Source organism: Poeciliopsis prolifica, unplaced genomic scaffold, assembly GCF_027474105.1.
Source record: "Poeciliopsis prolifica strain line A6 unplaced genomic scaffold, Auburn_PproV2 SCAFFOLD018, whole genome shotgun sequence".
NCBI classification, from domain to species: Eukaryota; Metazoa; Chordata; class Actinopteri; order Cyprinodontiformes; family Poeciliidae; genus Poeciliopsis; species Poeciliopsis prolifica.
In genome coordinates, this window is record NW_026562393.1 from 6,636,813 (window position 1) to 6,655,789 (window position 18,977).

At 37.8% G+C, this 18,977-nt stretch overlaps 1 protein-coding gene across 1 annotated transcript in view; it reads left to right on the plus strand.

The window, feature by feature from the left end:
• LOC129368087 (proteasome activator complex subunit 4B-like) overlaps positions 1-18,977 on the plus strand; it is a 109,889-nt gene that overhangs the window by 78,186 nt on the left and 12,726 nt on the right. The window contains exons 14-37 of the mRNA XM_055042923.1: positions 1,032-1,096; positions 1,337-1,487; positions 3,146-3,244; positions 3,493-3,562; positions 4,191-4,258; positions 4,707-4,910; positions 6,499-6,656; positions 6,944-7,039; positions 7,124-7,179; positions 7,301-7,357; positions 7,440-7,495; positions 9,825-9,923; positions 10,024-10,086; positions 10,188-10,283; positions 10,378-10,509; positions 12,053-12,262; positions 12,360-12,496; positions 12,782-12,835; positions 13,496-13,625; positions 16,559-16,640; positions 17,238-17,391; positions 17,857-17,923; positions 18,011-18,136; positions 18,786-18,938. Of these exons, the coding sequence (XP_054898898.1) occupies positions 1,032-1,096; positions 1,337-1,487; positions 3,146-3,244; positions 3,493-3,562; positions 4,191-4,258; positions 4,707-4,910; positions 6,499-6,656; positions 6,944-7,039; positions 7,124-7,179; positions 7,301-7,357; positions 7,440-7,495; positions 9,825-9,923; positions 10,024-10,086; positions 10,188-10,283; positions 10,378-10,509; positions 12,053-12,262; positions 12,360-12,496; positions 12,782-12,835; positions 13,496-13,625; positions 16,559-16,640; positions 17,238-17,391; positions 17,857-17,923; positions 18,011-18,136; positions 18,786-18,938 (2,583 nt within the window). The remainder of the gene's footprint in view (positions 1-1,031; positions 1,097-1,336; positions 1,488-3,145; positions 3,245-3,492; positions 3,563-4,190; positions 4,259-4,706; positions 4,911-6,498; positions 6,657-6,943; positions 7,040-7,123; positions 7,180-7,300; positions 7,358-7,439; positions 7,496-9,824; positions 9,924-10,023; positions 10,087-10,187; positions 10,284-10,377; positions 10,510-12,052; positions 12,263-12,359; positions 12,497-12,781; positions 12,836-13,495; positions 13,626-16,558; positions 16,641-17,237; positions 17,392-17,856; positions 17,924-18,010; positions 18,137-18,785; positions 18,939-18,977) is intronic.

Consider the following 18,977-nt stretch of genomic DNA (forward strand, 5'->3'; position numbering starts at 1 on the left):
CAGAAAGCAGGAAAAACTCTATTTTCCACCAGCATTTTATTCAGAATAAAATGTTGTTTAATCATCTTAATATATGTAAAAAAAATAAAGATTGAAACTAAACTTTTTGTTCAAAATATAGTTGCAGTATTTGCAAGGCTGTTGTGCATCTGTCTGTTGTTGTTTAACCCGTTATCCTTTTACGTCTCTAACAGGTAGGACAGATGAAGTAAATTTGAAGTCTGCATTTACAAAGTGATGCTTCAAAAGCACCAATCATTAAGTCCTTTTTATTTGTTGGGTAATTTGACACATAGGTTAGCGTATGTGCTTTCTGTCTTTCTGACAGTTAGAAGAAAAGCTGGCATCACTTTAAAGTTCCCACCAAAACATTCAGATGTCAGCTCCGCTTAGCATAAAGCCCGGAAAACAGCGTTTCAGACTATCTGATAGTAAATGCAGCAAAAACAACAACAGACAACAAAATCCACCCCTACACGGCGCTAATTATCTGCTTATCTGTTGTTGTTTTTTCAGTCGGTACAAAAATCAAAGTGTGAAAACACCATGTTGGTCATTTTTCTCCAGCATGGGGACACAGACCAGCTTCGTGGGTTTCCTTCCAGCATTTGTGCCAAACCACTTATTTTCATATTTAAGGGATGATCGCTGCAGTTGGCTGGGATGTTTAATCCCTCTAGCTTGTGCAGGGTCTCGCAGTGGGTCTCCTCTGAGATGGCATCCAGGGGAATGGAGGCGACTCTCAGCATAGATGGGCAGGAGCTCTTTCTGAAAACCTCACCCAATCTCAAAGTGACATCTTGACAACCCTGCAGCGAAAATGCAATTCAAATTTCTTCTAATCACAGTTTTATTCTTGTAGTAATTATCTAAAGACGATTACTATGCCGATCAAGAGCTTTCCCTTTGAGGCTCGCTTCCATAAAATGTATTTCCCAAGTCATCTAACAGCTTTTTTCCTCAATTAAGCCATAGAAAAACAAATCATAGACATATTACAGAAACACATTACCTACATTTCTCCCCTGCAGATTGAAAAAGATCTCTGCTTTGCCTCAGCTGGCTTTGAAGACTTTGTGCTGCAGTTCCTGGACAGGTAGAGATAAATTAGCAAGTCAGCCTGTCACTCTGTGGAGCTTTGTTGTCATCGTCAGAATACGGATGTGTCTCTCTGTTTGAAATGCACTAGACTCCCTGCCTCTGGAGTGAAAAAGCCTTTTTTTGTGTGTATGTGTGTCTGTTTTTCTTTTTTTTTTAATCATATCGTTGTTGACATTTTCATCACAGACGAGTGTTTTAAGTTTGTGTTTGCGTGCGTGTGTGCGTGCGTGCACAGATGTTTTGCTCTCATAGACAGCAGCACGCTGGAGCAGACGAGAGACGAGACGGAGACGGATACCCAGACTCATTTGGAGAGCCTGGTGGAGCTGGGACTGTCTTCCACCGTTAGTACGATCCTAACACAGTGCTCCACAGAAATCTATAAGGTAGTGCAGAAATACACTCCGTCACTGGTACACACATGTCTCAAAGATAACAAGCCTTCAGTGTGATGTGACCTTTAAAAATGTCTTTTTCAGGTTCAGATTCTTGAAAGTAAGCTTCTTGCTTTGACTGATGACATCTTTCATGAATATGAGATTTCAGTTTCTGTTCTTATTGCTTGATTTGACAATTAAAAAAAATAAAGTCTTAGTTTAGGTGGTAAAATGTGACATATAAACTCTACATTATTTGCCAGCTAACAAAGGATTAACCCAGACACCCTATCATTGTGAGAGGTGCTCTAAAAGCAGTTTTTTGTCAGCTTTTTCCAAATAATTATGCCTAGTTTTTGTTGGACATTAGTTGCACAAACATCCATAGGAGGCTTAAAGTCAGAAGCAATAAATTCAGTCCAGAATGAACTGGTTGTGCAAAGGGTTTAGGTCTATATCTGGGTAAGTATGAAATAGAGAAAACTTTTATGTAAAAAAACATAGAAATCAAAATAAAAAACACTGCACTTTTGACATCGATTTATATTTTTCTAACAATTTATATTTTGGTTTTTGATTTACTGACTGGCAAAAAGGTGGCTGCATACTCAAAATAGTGATTTCAGTGCTTATTTGAGATTTAAGCCAACCCACGTTTAGATTTTAAACTAATATATTGTTTACATATCAGCTAACAAAGCATATTTTGTACATAGAAGAGAAAAAAAGAATTAAATGTAAAACATGTTCTTTAAATAACCTGTATTTAGCATTACTGATTCTGAAAAAAGAGTTGATCTAAGTAGTAGGTCAGTAGTAAGTAATTTGTCACTGTCAATTTGAAACTCAATTTAAGATCTAGATTATTCACTGATTTGTTGAATATGTATGTTGTACAATGTTACAACTTTAAAAGGATCCTTATAGTAATTGTTTTATACTCAAAAGACTATTTAGTAAGAAATTATGACAAACAAATTCAGATTTGAGTAAGTTATGGTATTTTAATGTGCAAAAACACTCCATGTGACTAAATGTAATAAAAATAACCAAATAATTATTCTTAAGAAGAAAAAAACAAAAATGCAATTTGTGTTGTATTTTAAGCTAAAATGCTTAGTGATCAAATTGTCAGGTTGTCCAAAGAAGCATAGAAAACGTGAAATTTTGGCATTTTTATGTTAAGAATACAGGTTCAGTGATAGCTTTAATATTACATTTTCTTTGACTCTCAACTCAAAATGTTTCTCTCTCTTAATCACAAAAGGATTGTGAAAGACGCAAAACTTAAATTTTGTAATTAGAGCCACTGTTTAGTAAGATTGAACTAAATTGGCCTAGCATGCTAAACTGGGCCTTGTGTTATCCTTGTGTAATGGTAATGGATTGGAAAGAATATAAAAATTCTGCCTTTTCCACTAAATCACACAGATTTACAAGACAGACTGAACATTCTGTCCTCAATAATATGTAAAGCCTGTATAAATTAATAATAATAATTAAAAAAAACACAGAGAAAAATTAAAATTTAAAGTTTTTTATTAATCATGCAGTAAAAAAATTATTGCTTCCACCAAAAACTGAAAAAAACCCCAAAACATTTGCATAGACAGTTAACATAAATGAAGTGCATCATCTGATTTTATGCTGTATTGCATTTTGATTAGGTTGCGTTGCAGAAGCTGTACAACTTTGCCACCTCCAGCATCTTTGAGACATGTGTTTCAGGCAGAATGGTGGCTGACATGTGCAGGGCTGCAGCAAAGGTAATGTTGACTTTGTCTTGTTTTATTTACACATGTGAAGCAAATTGCCTTTGTGTCTGCGTTATTGTTACAGAAACCAAAATGAAGTTAGCACACATTCCTAAACCTATGCATGTTGCAGAATACTTTCATTCCATTTGCTATGCTCATTTTCATTGCTTCTGTTCTTTTTTCTGCATGAATGTGTGCCTAATTGTGTGTGCTTTTGTATGTTTGGATGCTTTGTGCATGTTCTTGTGTGTTTGCAGTGTCATCCTGCTGAGTCTCTTCGTCTGTTTGTCCCTCACTGCTGCAGCATCATCTCGCTCATCACTGACAGTCAGTACCACACCGTGTAGAACAGATCTGTGTGCAGACAAGACGTGACGCTGTTCACAAGACTATTTGAGGCCTCAAATGAACTAAGAATAGGTTTATTCAGCAGGTCCTTTCAATTATACATGAAAGCTGAAGACAAATCTTCAGTCCTTGGTCCTTCTTCAAATTTCTGATCACTGTAACCTCAAAAAGTTATAAAATTAGCCATCATCTGAGCCTTACGCTAACGGAGTAGTTTGCAAAATAAACAGATTTTAAGAACATTAAACTCTTAGGTGACCTAGCCAGAAAAAATATCACAAGTTATTTTCCAAGCACGAAGGCAGCCTGCTATACTCTGTGCTACAGCACATCTAATCATAACCACAATCATTTTTACAGTCTTAGTCTTGCTTCTGTTAACAGGTGTTGTTTATTTTTGGTGTGATTTTTTTTTTAAAGTGAAAGCTGTTAATTAAAATACATTTTCAAGGGACATAAACACTTTGAGAGTTTATGTCAAATGTCAACTGGAATACTGTGATACCACACTTTGAACCCAAGCTCATGGGTCTGAATTAGGTATGAGAAATAACGTATTTGAAGGAAATAAATAAAGCCTTCTGTAGGTAAATCTGTTTGTGTGTAGATGTGGAGTTGCAGAACGAAGATGAGCTGGATAAAGAGCTGTTGTGGAATCTCCAGCTGCTCTCAGAGGTGAGAGGATAAAGTGCTGAAGCACCTTAAAGCTTTAAAAAAACATTCAGACGATCACTTATTGTCATCTGCACCATGTCCGGAATCTGTATTCATTCTCAAAGCGACAAGAGAACAGATGCTTGGCACCAATTTGCATTTTTGTCCGAGAAAAAACGAGAAACAGTCGCTTCAGAATTATAGAAAGGATATTACAAGGGGAAAAACACTCGCCAAAAGACATTTCTTACAGTGTGTATCTTTCAAGGTCATAAATATCAGAGCGCTTTGTCGTTAACCAGAACATATTGACACTCTTTCAAGTTTTTTTTATTACTCCTGGGAGCTCAACGCAAGGCTGAGTGAGCCAGACTCTGTGATTTACTGAAGATCCTCAAAATTTAAGGCGCAGCTCTCCAATGAATTGAATGTTCTCAGTTATACGTGTGTGCGTTTGTGTTGCATTTAGGTAATCCGTGTGGATGGCGAACAGCTGCTAAAATACCAAGGGGAGCTGGAGCGCATCCTGCGCGTGTGTGTGCATCTCCGCTGTAAGCAGGCCTACACACTTGCTTGCAGTTTGCTGGAGCACACACTGCGCTCGCTGTCTCTCATCTATCCCACCGAGTACCGCAGCACCTCCGGGGGCTTCGATATTGACCTCCCCATTCGGGTAAAGACACACTGAAACTTTTACAAAAATTTAAAAAAAAAAAAGACAAAACCGCACTCATGTAAATTGATCTGTTGTGGATCTCTGTCCAGATAACGTTCCAGTATTGAATTCCACTTTTTAGAGACCAATAGTTTTCACTTATTTTATGGCATTCTCACACATTTGCACATATTTTCAGCTCAAACTCAGCAATTAACATGTTTAAATTGGGTTTAAATATAAAAATATATAAGAAAATGATTTTAGAGTACTATGTAAATCCATTGGATCATTCTTTCACAGATTAATAAAGCAGATACTGGATAGTGTAACAATAAATTGGCATGAATTTACTCTTCTGAGAAACTTGACTTTCCTGTAATATATGAAAGTAATTTGATCAGTAACTTGTCAATCCCTTTGATTGTTTTTCTTTTTACTGTTTCATGTTGAATACTTTGAAAGGAAAGTTTTTGTCATTTTCACCAGTTAAACTCTGATAATGACTCCGACTCACTAGGACTTTGAAAGTCTTGTTCGTTTAAGATGATGGATCAGCTCGCAAATGACAGAAAATAACCTATTTTGGATAGGATCTTTAGGCACTTTTCTAACAGCTTGTCACAAAAATAAAAAATAACATAGATGGTACAAAATGACAGACATGAAAAGGCATTTCAGCACCAATAAAGTGGTTTCTGAACAGCGACGAGTTACTTGACACACGATAGATCATCAGCAGATTGGATGATGTATCTGATATAAACTGACACGTCATTTTATATCTTGTGTTCATTTATTCTCTTTCTTTACGATTTGAAGTCTGCTCTACACAATATGCTGTTACAGTCAGATTCAAGTGGGGGAAAATAAGTAAAAAAGAAGCCAAAAAGAGAAAATTGTGTTGCCTTAAAAATTCTACAGTGGCCTCGGTTGTTCTTGAATGTTTTTAGTTGTTTGGATTCACTGAGTAAATTATAAGAGCAAAGGACTGCATGAACATGTATTAATCTACATGTGAAAATTAAAACTTTTATCTGCTGATTATAGAAATCAAGTCATTTGAATCCAAAGATATTCTATTATTAGTCATTTTATGGACCAAAAAAGGAGGATTAGATTAGAAGTAAGGGTTCTGCTAACATGCACACATAGATGAGACAATTTGAACAAAGGTTTGTTCAGATGATGGCAAAATTATTGTTGATTCCTGTTTTTTTCCTAAGGATCTCTGTTTAAAAGTTCCTTTTAAACTTGCAAATATTTTTCTTATATTTATTTATGCACTTGCCACCTATTATGTAGCTGTGGTTCAAACAAGTTCATTTGATGCATCGCATAATTTTTAAGTTCTATTTAAGCGTAGTGTAGTAATTTTCTTATTTGTTAAATTTATTGGTTTGTTGAAAAGTTAGTACCGTTATTTGTTTTCTTCTTTTAGACTTGTCTTCATATCCGTTGCATCTGTTTTAAATATTTAAGACTTTGGTAGGTGACACAGGTCTGTGGTTTTGAGGTTGACTGGCTGTGCTGATTCGCCTGCCAGTTGTTCCAGTGGAAAAAAGTGGCAACAGCTCACTGCAGCTCTCTGGGTCTCCTGCTGCAGGACTGGGGCCGAGCCGGAGATGTGGCAGCTTTGGGTGTGTGTTGGCATGTGCCGTGCCAGCAGGAGGAAAACTTTGTTTTCCAGCTGCTGTCGTCGCTCCTGCATCCCCAGCTGCAGCGAATCAAAGGCCACGTGTCTGGAGATCAGCCAATGACCAGGTGTGCAGTCGTTTGTCTCACTTTCAGATCTGCAGAGGCAATCCGTCACACACACACGCGTTCAAGGCAAACAAACAGGACAGTGGTCCTCCATTACTGATGGATGAGGTCTGTTCACACCAAAAGAGAAGGCAATACATATGTTTTAGCCATCTTTCCTGACTTCTTAATCAAGAACGCAGAGTAGGGAAAGTTGAATTTAGCATCCCAAAGTGTTGGAAAGCCATTCTGGCATCTCCAGGCCCATACTGCAGAGGAAGGAGTGTGATGTGGTGTTTCGTTAACAGGGAGGAGTTGTGGCAGAGCTTAGCGATCGTGCAGCACTGCCTTCTTGGAGCTGGGAGCATGCTGCCCCCATTGGATGGCGCACACGTCCCTGACTTGTGAGGCTGCAGTTCTGCACACTAATAGTACGGAAACGCGCTTTTTCATGCTGGCTTGTCTCACGATTGGCCTTTTCTTCTCAGGGTGCCCTCCATGGTGAATCTGGGGGAGATCAAACTGCACGTAGGTGTCGACTATGGTAAGAACACAGCCACGTAGCGCACGACCAAAAGCACCATCAGTATCAGTGGGCGATAAGTGCAGCTCATTCTGCATTCTGCATATATACGGGACGTCTGTGTGTCTTCTCCCCCCTTCAGATGATTCATGGGAAAACTACAGAGTGTCCATCTGCCAGACCATGAGACTGCTGCTTCGTGAGTGGAGATTTTCACTTAAAAACTCTCCTGTTTGAAATGTTACTGCAGTGCAAACTCGTATCCTCTTTCTCTGATCCAGATCACATCCTGGAGCACTCAGAAGATGATACAAAATCCCTTTTTGTCATCATTAAGGTGCCTGATGCTTTATTTTCTGTCACAATCACTCTCGGGGATGTCAAACTCCTGGAAGTTTTTCCAATTTAAAACCTGAGACCATAAAACATTACTTCAAATGTAACATATCTTGTACAACTTGATTGAAAAAAAAAAAAACATAAATGGAAAAGTATTACAAAAATGTAAAAGTTGCAGTAAAATTGTTGCATAAGTTTGTACATCCTAAGCTAATATTTAGTTTGATTTCGGTATTCGTTGTTTTTTGATGACAGTCTGTCTTAACTTGACTGCATTTGCCCACGTTTCCCTGCAAAAGGTCTTCAAATATGTCAGATATTTTGGACATAGGCACACAAATTCTCAGACTAAGAGAAGTAAGACAAAACTAATATGCAAGTAATATTTCAGCAAGATACATGAGCTAAATTTAAGTAAATGATTCCTTGATATTGACAAAACGTACGAGCTCCACTGACAGATTATTTCACTAATAAGACATTCTTGCCATATTACAAGTGAAATGGAAACACATCTTCATTAATATTAAGGAATTATTGACTTAAAAAGCTTATATATCTTTCTGAAATTTTACTTGTAAGCTAGTTTTGTATTATTTCAACTATGCTAAGATATTTGCACTAGAAACTAGACCAAAAATACTTGGTGAAATGTGTTTTTGGAGAGTGCATGGTACATGAAACAAAATAAGACACAAACAAAATAAAAATACACACCATCCCCCAATAATCCATTGATAGAAACTGACCAATCATACAGTCCAGACTGTGTTAAGAGAAGAGAGTGAAAACAAAGACACCACACAACTGAATTAATTGTCACACAGCATCGACATGTTTGATAGCACCTTATTTATATCCCCATCATTATTGTGGGTTATCACAGTTTTCCATCACCATGCTGGTAGTTTTGCTATGTCATTTATTTGATATTAATGTAGATACTCAGCTGTCAGCAATTCACTGCGATTGGCTGCTTGTATAAATTTGTTTGATCTGGCGAAACGACAATCATAAAATGGGGGATTAAAGGACATAAAAACCAAACAGGACAGAGGAGAGGTGCCTGCTGTTTGCACAGGTATATCTGTTTGACACAGGATAGCTCTCTTGTCTGTCAGTCTTTCCAGCATCTACCTGCTAAAAACATTCTAAGGCTCATTCAAAGTCCACAATACGCCAAACATTTTGGCCTTTGGTGGGTTTCTTTAATCTTTTTTTCTCACCATGTTAAAATTCATAGAAAAGTCAGAATTAAAAACATTTTGGGATCTTTCTGAAAAGGACATCACAAGGAGCTACTTTTAGCTTTTGGATACCTTAAGAGGTGAAATCCACTAATGCAACAAAATGTCAATACATTGCCCATTTTTCCACAAACTGTAGCCAGGCCTTTAGGAAGAAGATGCTTTTTTTCTTGCAGCCATGCTTCTTAGTATTTGGAAAATTCCTTCAGCACCTAAAAGTGTTTCGATTGGCAGCTTTCCTGACCAGTTTCCATCTTTTCTTTTCATCAGTTTTATCCCTGTTGTCCCATATTTTCTCCAGTTATCGATGACCGTATATACTCTCATGAAATGCTGTGGAAATTTTGATGCTCTTCTCTTTGAATCCTTTGTATAATGAGGTCATTTTGATCTCTTGTAACCTTCCTGGCTACAATAGAAACTATGGCTTTCATTGAAGACGTGCAATGGTGCAAATGGGCCACGTCTATTTGAGGTTAGTCAGATTCACTTTGAAGTGGCCCGGTTATGCATATTTAACATTTTACACATTTTTGTACTTCCTTTTATGTCTCAGTTGCTTCTAAAAACAGCCCAAGAGATTAAAAAACACTAAGACATTGTTTGGCAATAAGTTAATGGTTTTTAGTGTTTGGAAAGTGAACCATTTCAAAAACCTCCTGATTGTATTGAAACAATTGATAGCCACTCCACTGCTACCTAGCAACCCTAACAAAGCTCAGCCTGTCACCTTGCAATCTAAGTTGATATCCAACATGTTTGGTCAGCTGATTTTCACGCTCTATGTGTTGTACAAGGACTGCTGGAAAAAAATAAGTGTTTTGTTGTTGACTTGCATTCAGAAACCACTTGCTGAATGGTGAGAAACATGCAAGAGGCTCCACTTCTGCTTGTCAAAGATGTATGCATCTCTTTGAAGCCATTTTTACATGAATGTAAACATTTAGTTTTGGGGGCGTGGCCAGCAGCAGCTTATTTGGATTTAAAGTGACAAGAGGTCCCAAACCAGCTCATCCTGAAGGGATGTGTGTACACTTTTGAGATCTGCAAAGGGCTCACTTTGCTCCGTTTTGCTTGCAGATCATCAGTGACCTCATGTTTTTCTGCGGTACACACAAGAAGGACTTTGACTCACGCTGGAAAAGCTTCACTCTTGTCAAGAAGTCAATGGAAAACAGGGTGAGCTGGTAGAATGGCAGGTTTAGGCCTGCTTAATGTCATCAGTTTCAATAAGTAACTTACAGGATGATTCAAACGTCTTGCCTTTTCGTTTTTACAGCTTCTTGGGAAAAAGAAGCACATCAGAGCTCTGCTCATCGACCGGGTTCTGCTCCAGCATGAGGTTCGCAACGAGAAACACACTCATGCCCAAAAATAAATCTTCCATATTTTCCAGCGGTGAAAATTGTATTTATTTATTTTTTTGTTCTTCCTTGCGAGCAGATGAGAAAACTGGTGGTTGAGGGCAGTGAATACAAAGTGGTTCATCAGGAGCTGCTCTGTGATCTGCTGCTGCTTTCTACCAGCACGTACAGCCAGGTAGAAAACTAAATTCAGAACGTCTGGCTCCCATTTTCGCATGAATGCTGGGCTGAAACTGGAGCTAACTGTGCAAACACACATATTCCTGCAGGTACGTAGCAGGGCGCAGAGCGTGCTGATGACAGCGATGGGAACCTATACCTTCTCTTATAGAGACATGATTCCCCGTATGTTACAACTGCTGTCTCCACAAAACACCGCGGGCACAGAGCAGCAGTTCAAGGTACCGGGAACACGCACGTCCAACACGTGACTCCTCAGAGCTGCCTCTCCCTCTGGTGCTGAATATAAAAGACATGCTAAACTGCACCATTGTCGTATTGATGGCTTTGTTAGTGTCACTGAAATTGGTAATTCTGTAGATTCTGCCCTGATTTTGCATGTTTACAACCAGATGTTGAGGCTGGAAGCCTAGTTTTTCTTTTTCCTGCTCACACTTTACAGTTTTTGCTTAATAAGGTCTAAGACACACAAGTCAGAGATGTTGATATCTTATTGATCACTGAGCTATAGCCAGAGGTCTGCAGTTTACACAGCAGCCCGACAGGTGGCAATAATTCACTACTAGCATGTTTAGCAGAAAAAAAAAGTTTTTATTAGACATTTAGCTCAGTTGTTGTTTCCCTGCGCAATAATTCATCCAATTGTGAATAACAATAATGTCATCACACAGCTTTTGTTCAATAGTTTTCTGGTTTTGTTTCTCCTTTCCTCTCTATTTCATTTGCGGTCTTGTTGGTGTGTCATTTCTTTGTCACTGTGTGACAAACACATTTTATTTTATCATTCCAGATCCATTGTGGCAGCAAATTTCACTTAGTCAAACAATCTCAGTTGTTCGCAGAAGGGCATGTAATACTCTGGCACACTGGGAAAGATGATGACATTCAGAAAATACTAATGTGAAACCATGAAATGAACACCAAGAGTCCAGAAGGGTGCTTTAGTAAAACTGTTATGTTTCCGTATTAACAAAACATAAAATGGACGTAATGAAATAAGGGTTTCATGGTACGTCTTACTGTTGGGTTTTACTTTTACGTGATGTACAGATGAGAAATAGCGACAAAAGATGCACTTTTTTGTTTTCATTAGCTGTTTTATGACAGGAATTGTAGCTAAACATGTTCACTGAATAGAGCAGAGGGCTTGTTTCCAGAAATTCTGATAACAGTTTAACTGGGTATTGCAACAAAAATGTTCTTTCACTGGCGAATAACTTCGTAGTACAGATATGATGTGGAAACTGTCAAATTAATGGTGAAATGTCACATTACTTCCACTCTTCGTTTGAGCTGGCCTTAAAGATTATCATTATTCAAAAATTAATAATCAACTGGCTCTCTCACTCTCTGATTACCGAGCAACTCACACACTCTCTAGTTACCTAACAACAACTTGCTGAGTAACTTGCGCAGCAGCGGTTTAAGGTTTCACCATTTTAAAATGAAAAAGAAAAAAAGTGTTGAGTGAAAACTGTGGACAAAACAGAAGAGACCATCTCATTAGCTTGTCAGTATTTCAGATATTTAATACAAAAAAAAGAATCGATAATTATCGATATCTACCAATATGAAACGCTTATGTCATGACAATTTTTAGCCATATTGTGTAGTCCTATGACTGACAGTGAGGGATTGTGTTCATCAGATTCAGTTTTGAAATCAAATCTTTATCTCAGTGCCTTCACTTCACTGATTTATAGGCTGATTATGTTTTTAAGTGTGTGTATCCATTTGACCTCTTTTGGTCCTTCGTTTCTTCAGGGTAGTCTGTACTGTCTCCTGGGTGCTCCCAGTGGTTTCTGTCCAGCAACCACACGGGACTGGGATTGTGTCGGGGAAGTGTGGCCCGCTCTGGTCCGATGCGGACTCTCACACTCAGTGACCCTGGAGAAGCCCTCCATTGGTCGACTGTTTGATGACATCATTGATAGGATTCATCGCCTTCACGACACCATTGGAATCTACTTCACTGTGAGACACACATCTGTTAGCAATTATAAAAACGATCCAATTATAAAAACGATCTGTTAACTATGTGTCTTTCTTTTTTGCTCACCTTCCTGTCTAGGTATCAGAGAGATGTGTTGAGATCGCCGACCAAATTGCACAATCTAAGAATCCTACACCTTGTTTGAAACTCCCATCCAAAGAAGAAATAGAAGAAGGAATTCAGCGGCAGCGAATCAGAAATGTTGTTGCTGCAAGGTAGGAATATTTAAAAAGATAAAATAAAATAGCTGTTAATAGGTGCACTTTTTTTTTCATTAGCTGTTTTTGTCATTATTCACAATTGGATGAAATTTGCTGCCACAATGTCCAACAGATTTGACATGTTAATCTGCTATAGAGTAGAGTTGGGTGAAAAATATCCTATTTTAATCAGCTTAAAGGCTGCAGAAGAGCTAGTGGGAAATTGTGTTGGTCAATTTTTGTTGCTGTTATTTGTAGTCACTTTAATGCTTCTGAACATTGCTTCTTGTTTTCTCACAGGAAATATGAGAAGCTAGTCAATGACCTGCTGGATTGCCTTGAAGACAGAGATCTGTAAGTTGTTTCCTTGCATGTACATTTTATGCTGTGTCCACACATAATAGAAATTGGAGTGACAATTACTGCATTTCACATTGTTAGCATGAGTACTGCATCGAGCTTCAACAGGAAGTGAGATAGGAAAACTTTCATAAACTTTCAAAGTTATGGAGTTGCATATGATCATTTGTAGATTTTTACCATATGACAATCATTTAGGCAGCTAATAGTTTGAGGAATAAAAATAACACATTAGCAGTAGAAATGAAACAAAATGAGATGCTAAAGAAAGATAAAAAGGATACGTTTCAAACTTTGTTGAGCAATTGCTTCAAAAATTAAGTGATCCTTATTTAACAACTTCCAGTATTTGAAAATGTTTCTGCAGTAGCTAATGAAAGTCACCATGATAGAAATTCATCCAGCAATGATAGTCTGATATTCTGTCAAGAAACATTAAATACAGTCCTTTATATTGACTACTGGTAGATTTTTATTTTACAACCGTCTGGAATAATTGCCATCCTACTTATTGGCTCTTGCTGGCATAGTTGAATGTTCATTTAAAATGTTTTTTCACCTGAATATGCTTTGTGTTTCACAGAGAATTGCTTTTTTGCTGCCCGAAATTACTTTCTTTTGCCTCTGTCGTCTGTGTGTCTGTTTTTGTTTCAGACCCTGGAAGTTTGAGCACATGGCCACAGACCTGTTGGCTCTTCTTCTGCGAGACGATCATCCTCTTCCACCTGATGCCGTCCTCTACTTCACACAAACCCTTGTTCATGACTCCATTAGCATACGCAAGGTCTGCATCTCTCTGTGTGTATCTTATTATTGTGGGTTTTTTTTCATGGTGTATGGAATCTAAACACTTTCCAGGTATCTGCTTTTCCCTCAGGTTATAAAAATGGAAATAAGGTGGCTGAAGTGTTTCTTTGGTGCCACTTTTCCATCTGTAACATGATGCCTAGAAACATAAATGCCCTTTACTTTCGTATGCCAGAGCACCTTATCAGCATAGATATTGAAAATCTACTCTCATATACAGATTCAGGTGTTATATGACATAGTTTAAACACAGATGTTCAGCTTTCATACCAACATCATAAAGTTTACTCTAGACAGATCTCAGCAGTAAATAATATCTAATAACACACAGCAAAGCTTTACCCTAGATCATATCAGGTACTGTGTCGCAGGAAATTATGTGTGTACACTTGGGTGAGGGAAAGCCATAAAGAGTAAGTGATTCACACTTACTGTATTTTCATTTTGTTTAAGACAAATGTACTCAGTTAATTTTTATTGACATTGCACTGGATCTTTTCCAGTTCCACGCCAGCAAAATTGCAATCAACTCTACAGTTATGGCCTGCACTAATAAAAATATGTGTTTTAAGGCTGAGATCAATTAAATTTAATTCAATGTGATCATGACTAAATTTAGAAAAAAAAAACAACTTATTGTCTTAATTAATCAAAATTGATTAATTAAGTGCAATATAGTGCCGTTTATATAAACACAGACACAAAAAATCATCAGCAAAAATTGAGAATATGTAAAATATATATAAATAATACTCAAATAAATAAGTCTTAGGCTTAAATGTACCTGCTCTACAATAGCAGTTACATTGGGAAGTAGTGCATTCTGGGAACAGTTTCAGTAAAGGAGCAATCACTCCACTGTTTGTACCTTGAGCTTGGGATTTCTAAGGCCATTGATTTAAAGATCTTCTTCTCACATTTTGTTTGTTTGGGAAATAAATCTCATGTTGCAAGACAATTATTTTATATTTTTTGTACTGCAATGTATCTAAATGCAATAGAAACCTTTATTTTGAAGCTATTTACACATATTTGCTAAGCAGTAATGGATCCAGTTTGCACCAGTGAAAGGGTTTGAGATAAAAATGCAGATATTCATTATAGCGATAAAACTCTTAAAAACCCAGATCCTGTTCTGAAATAGGTGTTAATTTTGCAGCAGACTCCACTGAAACAGACTTGATTTATCCCATCCCTTATGATAGAAGCAGAAGAAACGAAGCAGCAAAGTATATCCACCTTATATCTTTTGTTTCATAATGGCCACTAACAGCTGTTGATCATAATTCAGTAATACCAGTTAAATCTTGCATAAAAGCAGCAGCATCAGCATTTTATCAGCGGCACAGCAGATGGCCAAACTCAGCCAGATCACATCTGCTACTCAACGACTCACTCTTGCTTTTCTGCTTTTGGTTTTTATTCTTGCAAGTTGTAAATTTTCTCCTCTTCTTCTTTTGTTGGCTGTAACTTGCTGAAAAGTAACCAAATTTGAAAACAACAGCCAACAGAAACATGGGGAAAAGACTGCTCTGCTGCAGCACAAAAAACAGTCAATTACAAATGTCAGTAGATTCTAGTTATGTGGAACCTGTACTCATTTTACTCTTTCCTAATAACCTGATTTGTGATGCTTTGAAAGAGTATTTGTAACCCCAGGGTTTCATTTTGTCACATTATAACAATGAAATATATATTTTGTTGAGATTTTATGTGGAAGACCAACACAAAGTAGTTTGTAATTGCGACATAAAAGGAAAAAGTCCTACGGTTTTCACAGTTGTTTCTAAAAGGAATCTGAAAAGTGTGGTGGGCATTTATATTCAGCCCCACTGGTTAGTATTTTCCTGAACTTTCTCTGCATTACTTTTGGGGACAAGCCTCTACCTGAATTACGCATCAAGAGAAAAAGTGTTGCATCTTTATGATGCTGTTTGTTCTCTGATGTTCTCTAAAATGGATTTTATGTAGTGGTATTAAAGTAAAGGGGTTGGTTACAAACTTTTCAGATGTTCTTAGAACAAATTTAAAATTGTGTATTATCTTTCCTCAACAATTGTGCATCAATTTTGTTGGTTAATTATATAAAATCCAATTAATTCCACATGTAAACCCAGGTGATTTCTAATAAACAAAACCTAAAATTAATATTCAATGACTTTAATAATGCCATAGAATTCAAAATAGAAGCACAAAACCAATACTGTTAACATTCAAACAATACACATTTTTAATATGATGCAGCTGAAATGACCAATGTTTTTGGGCATATTTCCAGTCAAGTAAATTTAGATATATTGCCCCATAGTGTTTTTGATCTTGAAGAAGTAAAATAAGAAACATTTGAAGGTCACATAACAGTCATCCATCTCGAGTCAAGCATTCGACTGATCAATATGGCAAAACTTTCAGGAGAATAATGTTGCAAAGAGAGAAAGAAACAAACATAAAGGATTGTGAAGGACAACTAAAAGGAGAAACGTGGTTCCCTGGATTTCAAAAAGTGCACAACAACAGAGCTGAAGCCTGTACAAAAAGGCACAGATTTTGATTCAGAAAGGTGATTTAAGGTTAAGCTGTGATGTTAAAACAAAATGTTTGAATTATATTTGTGATATTCTCCATAGCTTTGTTTAGGAATATAACCAAAAGATATCTGCTAGGGTGATATTTGTACTCATTCACAGAAATTAATTTTAAATCTACAATGCAATAAATAATTCACATACATGTTTTGCCTTATTGTTATTTCCATCAGATAAATTCAGCATTTGACGTCTGCTTTTGTGTGATTGAGCTTCTTTTATCGGGCTTTTAAGAACAGGAGATACGTTTAGATTTAACATTCTGTATGTCGTCCAGAAACTTTAAAGCATTTATGATAATCAGTTTAACCTTTCTTTCTGTTAGGTGTCAATCTCAGCCATGGCAGGAATCCTGAAACAGCTGAAGAGGCCGAGAAAGAAAGTGACTGTTAAGCCTTCGGATATCAGTGAGTTTATACGCTCCAAGCTAAATCCACGATCAAATCAGAAGTAGAATTCTTGATTCTTGTTGGAAAAAGGCTTTAGAAGTAAGTTTTATAACATCATTTTGAGTCTTGCGAAATTTGTGAAACCATAGTGGATTCCCGCCCATTCATAGTTATGCGTTTGAATTTTTTGTAATGAACATATATAGAATATTTAAAAGAAACTGCAGCTTGGGTAGCTGAAATACCCTGGTGCAACACTACTTGACACATTCCTGGGATTTGTTTGGGGGCCCTGACATGTACATGTTAAGGTTGTCAAAGTCAAGCTAGCATAACTGACCGACTTCTCTTTCTCTGGCTAGTTTATATTAAAACTTTTTAGTGAATTGTGGACTTCATCTGATTGCCGTAGGTTTGGCAATTAATAGGAAAGCACTGCAGAAATTTTTCTTTTCTATATCACATTTAGTACATTTAGTGTGTGGACAACTTGTCCTTTTTGTAGAGCATTTCTGCCTCTGACGCTGCGAGGTAACCAGACCCATCCTGCTTTTTGCCTAAGCTGACATGTAAATGCATTTGTTGTAAAATAATGTTGTTTTTTTTCCTGTTTAGGTGGTATCAAGGATCCAGAGGGGATTTGTGTTGGGGATCGTGAGGGAAACTGCTGGCTGCAGTATGACAGCAACAATCTGCCTGTGAGCCAGGAGCAGTGGGACTCTCTGCAGTACGTGGAGAAAACTCACTGGGGCTACTACACATGGCCGAGGTAAATACAAAATGACTAATTGTTGCGCTGGTGGATTTGGAAACTGGAAGGCGGATTAACTGCTTAGTTGGAAGGAGTGAAATAGCTGATTGACTCAAGTGCCTGTTTGATTTGAGGCGGGTCTTTGTGGCTTTGCAGCCACGGTTATGTCCGACTGACTGCCGGATGACTGATCTGGGTTGGTGGATCACTTGCAGGGTGTTGAACTGACTTCCTGTCACGGCCCGGCCCAGATAAGGCAGAATGAACGACTTACTGCCTACCCCAAATAGAAGAATTGATGCATAGGCAGAGGCTTGGCTGTCTTGGTTTGCGAACTGCGTGCTGAGTAACTGACTTTGTAATCATCCATTTATCCCCGCCGCTTATTTGAAGACAGCGTGTGTCTATCCAGAACTTTTTCTCCCTTTGTGTTGTTATCTATAAATCACAGCAGCCTCTTCTTTTGTCTGCCGCTCCTTTCAGAGAAATGATGATCTATGCATCTTCCGAAAAGCCACAAGATGACCTGCCATACGAGGAGATGAGTGAGGTGTGTGCTGATGCTGCACCACGCACACAATAAAACAAAGATCTCTCTGTGGCACTTCATTGTTGCATTCACTTGTGTGTCAATCAGGGCGAGAAGATCATCTTTGAGTACTTCTCGGACCCTGACTTCACTGACCAGTTGATAGAGTTTCTGTCTCTGGAGGAGCGGAAAGGGAAGGACAGCTTCAACCCGCGGCGCTTCTGCCTCTTCAAGGTGCAAGTTTGACCTCTGATCCACTGACAATGTGACAAACACAGAGCAAAAACACAAAATCTAACCAGGTCAGGTTTTCTAGTTCAGGGCTGCAACTAACAATTATCTTACTTATTCACTAATCTATTGATTATTTTGACAATTAATTGATTAATCAGACAAAAAAATGTCCACATTCTGCAGATTTGTCTTTTGACTACATAAGCCTTTTTACACATTATTAGAAATACATTACAACATGTTGTCAAACGGACCTCACACGGACATTTATTCATCAACATGGTTGTTTTAGATGCGAGATTAGTTTACTTATCACATGGTAAAAATGTCTTGCAAGTGAAACTCATACTTTTTTTATCAGTTTTGATCAATTCCTTAATTGTTTATGTCAACAATTAAGGAATTGTTGACTTAAATAAACTTCTATTTTTTGCTGAATTTAATTTTGTTTTATTTCAAATCTAAACCAAAAATACTTGATAAGACTTTGTGTTTTTGTCATGTATTTAACGCCGCCCCAGGTCGAGCTCCACCAAGGCTGCAATTACTGTCTTCGTCTGCTGTAATTTGTTTTTTCTGCCTAATTTAAAAAAAAAAAAAAAACGTCCTACTCACCAGTCAGACCCGAATGCTTACGTTTGATTGGCAGGGGCTGTTCCGCAACTATGGCAACGCGTTCTTGCCAGTGTTGTGGCCTCATCTGGAGCAACTCGCCAGCAACCCCCACGAGAGCTCCCAGCGCTGCTTGTGCGAGATTACGGCCGGACTAATCAGAGGCAGCAAACACTGGAGCTTCAGCAAGGTGCGCGGCAGAAATCCCCTCCGCACAGCTCCGCCGTAG